Source organism: Terrapene carolina, unplaced genomic scaffold, assembly GCF_002925995.2.
Source record: "Terrapene carolina triunguis isolate 2854851 unplaced genomic scaffold, T_m_triunguis-2.0 Scaffold66, whole genome shotgun sequence".
Taxonomy (NCBI): Eukaryota; Metazoa; Chordata; order Testudines; family Emydidae; genus Terrapene; species Terrapene triunguis.
In genome coordinates, this window is record NW_020664417.1 from 88,687,822 (window position 1) to 88,694,801 (window position 6,980).

At 45.6% G+C, this 6,980-nt stretch overlaps 1 protein-coding gene across 1 annotated transcript; it reads left to right on the top strand.

The window, feature by feature from the left end:
• Positions 1-420: 420 nt before the first annotated feature.
• NKX1-1 (NK1 homeobox 1) lies at positions 421-6,878 on the top strand. The gene is made up of 2 exons (XM_024199041.2): positions 421-889; positions 6,121-6,878. Exons 1-2 carry the CDS (start codon positions 421-423, stop codon positions 6,876-6,878), a joined length of 1,227 nt encoding a protein of 408 aa, XP_024054809.2.
• Positions 6,879-6,980: the final 102 nt, after the last annotated feature.

The window sequence follows — 6,980 nt, forward strand, 5'->3', positions numbered from 1 at the left end:
CCAGTGTCTCTCTCCTCCAGTGATGGAGATTACTGACTATTATGGGCAAGGGATTAATTTGTAGCCAATTACAATCCACTGCTAAATATGAATGCATAAATAAGATACAGCCTTGCCCGTGTGTGTGTGAGTGAGTGAGGGTGGGGGGGCATAAATGTTTAGGTAGCCCTGTGAGGATGATGAGAAGAAAGAAGGAGCAACTGAGTGGAGCATCACCCTTTGACTTCCTTTATCCACGGGAGAATCCAATTCAGGTTGGACCTAGCCACGTGCAATCCTGTAGACCTAAAGGAACCAGCTCGCCTCTGTGCTAAATTGACGATAAACAAAGCAGCTCCCGCGTTGATTGCAAGACAGGAGTTTCCAGCTGAAGTTCGCAGAAAGGGGAAGAGTTGCAATTGGAAGGGGCTCTGAAAAGTCATGAATGTGAGCAGAGACAAGACTCAGGGGGGTGACATCTCTATCCCAGCAGCAGCAGCAGCAAGCCAGGCTGGCATTGTAGTGGAGCCAGTGTCCGGCTGCCTTCACGGGGAAAGTATGGACAGCCACGGGGACCAGAGACTTTCTTCCAGCAACGACCTCCCAGTCTATTCGTGTTCTGGAAATAGAGACAGGCCAGGCGACAATCAGAGCAACACCCCTGGACAAGAGGGGGCAGTGGCAGCTCTACCCGTGGTCCACAGAACCACCTCTTTTTCAGTGCTGGACATTCTGGATCCCAACAAATTCAACAGCAAAAAGAGGCAATGTTCTGTGTTATACAAATCCGCAGGGAGCGAATTCACTCTAGGGGCAGAGGATAAACCCGAGGAGTCAGGAACGGAACTAGCAGATCAAAAGGCTCTGAGTGAAGATTTTGAAACGTGCAAAAAGTCCTCGGACTTACTCAGTAAGTACGTTTTGCATGTTAACCTCCACAGAGTGTCTGACTCGTGTCGGGAGCAAATAGCCGACTACGGGGGGAAATGATAAAGAGTGCCTGAAAATATTATGCAGTGTGATTACATGCTTCTAAAGGTGAGTCTCAGAGACACCCACCATCACCACTGCCTTCTGTCAGATACAATAAAGGGCGCAACTGCACGTGTAGACACAGGGGGTCCGCTGTAAAGGGCAAATGTTCCTTAATTGTTGCTTCTACACTTGGCTAAGAATTTACAGTGAGATAGGTACATGCGGAGGGACTAACGCATAACATTTTATAAGCACCTCTTCCCACTTATTAAAGTGGGTGGTTTCAGTGTGTAACGAGGTCTGACTGGTTTAACGTATGTGATGTCTGCTGGTTTATATGCCCAATGCAAGGTGAAACTTTTCTGGCCTGGCCCTCCTTTCAGTTGCGTAAAGTTTAATGCGGGGCACTACTTCCAAGTTGGAGACTGTGTGATGTGCATGCCCTCTCCGGCAAATGTCCCCTTTGGGCCTTCCTTTCCTTTTCCCGAACAGGTGTCTTGACAAGTCAATCAGACACACGATAAATAACTTTAGCTGCAGTTCTGCAAACAAGGAAATACAAACGTAAATCTGGGGCAGAAACAGTTAGCAAAAGTCAAGCGTCTTCCCCCCGGCTCTGGTGCTTGCGATCTGGCTAGAAAGCGTTACATTTCAGGGGGTAATGTTGTATTAAATGTACCTGGTCCATCACGCCTCACTGAATTCATTTGATTACTGGGGGCGAATGGAACCGGACTCCGCATTATATCACATAATAACAGCTTCCGTCCTGGTGTCTTATTTTTGACCTCGAGGGTAACAGGCATGTGTAAGTTACTGCTGAAGCAAACTTGCAGAGAGAATTGAGGGGGCTGCAGGCAATTTGAATGAGCAGGCCCAACAGGATTTTAAATTCATTCTCAGATCATCAAATAAATCCCACTTTGGCTGGATTTTCCAAGTATCAAAGTCGCTTTTATGACTTTTATGTATGTTCCCCTTCCCCCCCCCCCACAGCCTTCAGAACCATCTCCCCTCTCCACCCCACCCCCAGCCTGCTGAGCGTTGCTCTGGGCGACAGATTCAATTTTCTCTCTCCCCTTGGCTTTTTTAGGACAAATCAGACTAATTGTGACAAAATGCTGGTTATCTCTGGAAAAACAATTAAATTCCTTCGATTACATTTAAGGTAAAATGTGCTTAGCAGCGTAAAGAGGCTGGATAATGGGGGAAATCGCCCCAGAGTGGCATGTAGGACTCCCTGGGTCGATATCCTATTATCGAATTGTGCATATCTCTTTCAAGCACCTTGCAAACTCTCTCCTAACATCTAAATTATAGGGTCAAAATTCGGATAATTACTCGATTAAAACCTATTACACTTATTAGGGCTCGCTATTGATCGGGAATTGCATTCGACCCAAGCTCTAGATTGCTTTTTCTTTCCAGGTCCAAATATTCCAACTTTCTCACCTCTAAACGCTGTGACTCTGAGGATATTAGAGCACTTCCGGGAAAAGATAGCACACATGAAAAATCTCTCTTGATATTCTGTATTTTGAGGGGTGTGGGACAGCAGCGGGTTGTGTTTGGTACTGTAAAGACTGGAAAATAAACTTCTGGGATAGGATTACCAGAGAGATCGGTGTCTTTATAATTCTATGGGTGCTTTACAATTCTGCGATAGAATGCCTAGATCAATTAAAATTAGGCTGTAAAATAGGTTTTAGTTCTACCTGTTTTAACACAAGCCCCTTTACAGTAGAGCTGTTTTAATCATCAAAGCAATAGCAGGAGCTAGACGTAAACAGAATTCCAAAGAGATTTTTAAAACTCCGAGTACACCTAAAGTAAGTATTTGTCTACACAGATCTGACTTTTGTCATACTAAATAGATCTGTTCAATCCGAAAGACCGACGAGGTCAGCCTATCACCAATCTTCTACTTTATCTCCAGACAAGGAGAGAAATGCAATTCTATCATTCATGTCTCTAATAGTAAATATATTTAGAAACATCATGCAATACTAAACTTTGCTCAATGACAAGCTGCCTAGGAATTTTGCACGATTTATCTCTTCAGTCCTAACTATGCTAATATTTTGTAAAGCTAGAAACATACAAAAATAGATTTGTGAGTACTCAGAAATAATGAAAGTTAATCGCATTATGGTCCCATCATCACCCTTACCTTGGGTAACAGTAGATCAAGCAGTTGGTTTAGTTCGGTGGGGGTGGGGAAAATGATCCGAAAATCATTATGATTCTCTACAACCAGAAAAAGTACAACTACATTGAAAATAGAAAATATTTCAGTTCATCTTGCTGAACACATTTAGTTTTAGAAATAATTGATAAAACTCTGGTTAATTTGTTTTGCATTAACGGTTGCAAAGCCAGAGTGATGTTGCTTGGACAATTACCAGTGCAGTTGTTGTTTAGAAAATATTTTAATATTCCCTTATTGAAGAGGGGCTGGGGAATGTTTAGAAATTATTGCAAAAAAAACCCCTCTAAAGTAATCAACACACACATTCTGTGTCATCTGTATTGAACGTAAGTATGTTATTTTTACCCCTACACATAAACACTCGCATATGTTTGCAACAAGAGTATGTGGAAAGGTGTGTGTACAAAAATATCATATGCAATGGCATCCATCTATAATTTAATTTCTACTCGATGTAGATTATTTGAACTTTATTTCATCTTCATACACTATTTTAAATTAAAAAAACCCTTAACCATAGTCCCATAGTTCTATATATGTCATAATTCCAGATTTCCATTTTCTAATTTTTAACACCAAGATGGAAAGTATTATTCGTTAAAAAGTCCCCAGATTACTAAACATTGGTTTTGCGGGTTAAGGTGACTATAATAAACTTCTCTCTCTCTTTTTCCCGTAGGGAGCAAGCAATATCCAAGGCTTAGCCGAAATCAGCTCATTTCGCAGAACAAAATCTTTTCACTTTTTTAAATTTCTCAGTTAAAAATAATCACCTAATTGAATATGCAGCATTTGGTTTTAAGATTTGGCAAAGTTTGAGAGAGACTGTACAGCCGTAGTATTTATGGAACTGAAATGATTAAAGTAAACACATAATGATCAACTCGCTATTTAATTTGTGGGAGGGAGGGGGGTTTTACACATAATAGCTATAGTGGGCTATCTAGGTGTAAAAGGCAGACCGATTCAGGAAGCTTAGAAGTATCTAAATGTGATGAGGACAAGGTATTTTATTTATTTTACTCCAGCTTGAGGCCCGATCCTGCATTTGATGTATTCCTAAATTCCTTTTTTTACTTCACTGGGACTTTGGGATGGGCAAATGAATATAGCATCCGGCCTTCAAGGTGTCAGAAATGTCTGAGGCATGAGCCACAGGGAGAAGCGACTCCTTTACAAATATTATTTCAGGTTTCATAACGACTTGATCTTCCTCAGAAGTACAACGGCCCTAAATATCGGATAATTACCTTGTTCTCATTGGGAGTCCCGTTAATTGGAGCATAATATAAACCCAAATAAATTAAATGACCGTTAACTAGTTTGTACATTACACAAAATGAGTTTAATTAAGTTTGTATCTGCTCTGCTAATCAATACAAGTATTTACTCCAGTTTAATACTTCAACCTTAGGAACAGCACGAGAACAAACAAGGCACAGAAACGGTTAAAAACATGCCAAAACAGAAGGCAGCAAATCTTCCATCAATGCAGATAATTAAATAACTAAAATAAAAAGTAATATCAAGGGTGTTCTCTTCTTCCTATAGGAAACCACTGTGTCATTCACCTATTGTCTTCCAAAATGTTCCATATTAGTTATTGTTCATTTCTCAAGCCCTAATTTTTCAAATCTCTATTCTGAAGCCATTGCATAAAGAGATGTCTAATTTCTAAAATGTCAAATGATTTCAATATTTTAATATTAGCATTCCTGATGCTTCTGGAAAGAAGGGCCATGGAAGATACTGTGATGGCTTCTACAAGCAATACTAATGAGATTAATTTTATTCCTTAGCATTTCACAATCATTTTTAATTCGGAAGATGAACAAAGAATGATTACAAAGTAGGACTTCTCGTTATTGTCCACTAAGGAATGTTCTATATTTGTAAAGCTTTTCGCTTGGTCAGTTAGAGTTTTAGGATTGGAAGCTATTACAGACGGTGTCCCAGCTTTAGACAAAGGTGATTTCTTACTAAAAAGCACTTCGGGACTTCCTATCTGGAGAACCTTTTGGATGGAAGATTCCTCCCTCAGAGTTGTTACAATAGAGACAGACCCCCTAACGTTTTAGAAAGTTACACTCACTGAAATTTATTTTTCTGAATTTTTGCAAGATTTGTGCCACCCGGATTACAGTGAAAAAGGGAAATATAAACCGTGACCTATAAAGCAACTGTTGCAAGCCTAGTTTATCTTCTCTCCCATGCTCATTTACCCTTTGCTTAACCATCTAAATACTTAGTACATATGTGTGGTGTTTACAAGGGATAGAAATCACTCACGACTCAAAGGAAAATCCTCTCCCAGAGAGCTTTACAACACAATCCTTCCAGGTCAAGAGGGCGCTCCCTAAATTTCCTCTTTGCAAAGGGCGAATTTGCTCCAGGCCTGCCACCTTTCCTTCCCTTGGGGAGGGGATATGGGAGACTCCCTCATGCTGGAAGAATGGTAGGGCAGAGTTTATAAAGTGCCTCTCTTAGGATGAATGATTTTGCTGTGTACCAGTGAGTCTTTTCACAGATGCTCCCCTACCCCCCAAAAATGTAGGAAACCTCACATCACCTTCATTCCAGGTCCTCCCAGTTTGAGGCCCAGCAGCAACCTTGAGGAAAGAAAACAGGGCAATTTACTACCAACTTCCCCCTGCCCTCTAACAACTCTACTTCTCCTTCAGAGGGTGGCTTGGCCTAAGGAGCTTGGCCTGGAGGCTGGGAGGGCAGATTCGCATTTTGTGCCCCACTGGAGCCTGGATTCTGCCCCCACCCCCCTTTCCAGTAGGTCTGTGTGTAAACAGCCTGGATTTAGGTGTGGGGGCCATCTTTTCTTATCCCTTTCAGCTTGGCTGTAGAGCTGGGGGCCTCACAGGGCCCTCTCCAGGCTGGGTGGGTGGGTGCTGGGGCAGGGTGGGATGGGAGCTGCTAAGCTAACCCCTCTCCTTGCTTGTGCGCAGAGGATGGGGAGCTGTACAAGGCCGAGGAGTGCGACCTGGACTACAGCACCAGGCCCAGCCCCAGCCCGGAGAGCGAGCTGCAGGACGAGGAGGAGCTGTGCAGCGAGGAGAGCAGCAGCCTGGGCGGCGTGGCGGGGTCCGGCGAGGCAGAGCCCGGCCACCACCCCGAGGACGGGGAGCCAGGCAGCCAGCAGCAGCCGCCGCCGCCGGCCCAACCTCCTGCCCCCGGCGGGGGCCCGCAGGCCAAGCCCAAGAGGAAGCGCACGGGCTCGGACTCCAAGTCGGGCAAGCCCCGGCGGGCGCGGACCGCTTTCACCTACGAGCAGCTGGTGGCGCTGGAGAACAAGTTCAAGTCCACGCGGTACCTGTCGGTGTGCGAGCGCCTCAACCTGGCGCTGTCGCTCAGCCTGACCGAGACCCAGGTCAAGATCTGGTTCCAGAACCGCCGCACCAAGTGGAAGAAGCAGAACCCGGGCGCCGACACCAGCGCCCCGACGGGCGGCGGGGCAGGAGGCGGCGGGGCCGGAGGAGGCCTGGGGGGAGGCGGCCTGGGCGGGGGGCTGAGCCCGCTCAGCCACTCGCCGCCCATGGGCAACCCGCTCTCCATGCACGGCCCCGGGGGCTACCCGGGACACCCCACCGGAGGGCTGGTGTGCGCTGCCCAGCTGCCCTTCCTGCCCAGCCCCGCCGTCCTCTCGCCCTTTGTCCTGGGCTCGCAGACTTACGGGGCTCCGGCCTTCTACACCCCGCACCTATAAACCTACCTCCCCCCGCCCCGGGACTGCGAGCCGCTGGAGCAGCAGACCCTGGGAAGGATCCTACGCGCCGCGCCCTCTGAGTTCTCCCTGCGCGCTCAGCGC

What these genes read in the sequence shown, in the direction of transcription:
- NKX1-1 (XM_024199041.2), top strand. Translation starts at nt 421, where the DNA reads ATGAATGTGAGCAGAGACAAGACTCAGGGGGGTGACATCTCTATCCCA. An exon ending in AAAGTCCTCGGACTTACTCA is followed by an intron (nt 890 to 6,120) that starts GTAAGTACGTTT and finishes GCTTGTGCGCAG; the next exon opens with AGGATGGGGAGCTGTACAAG.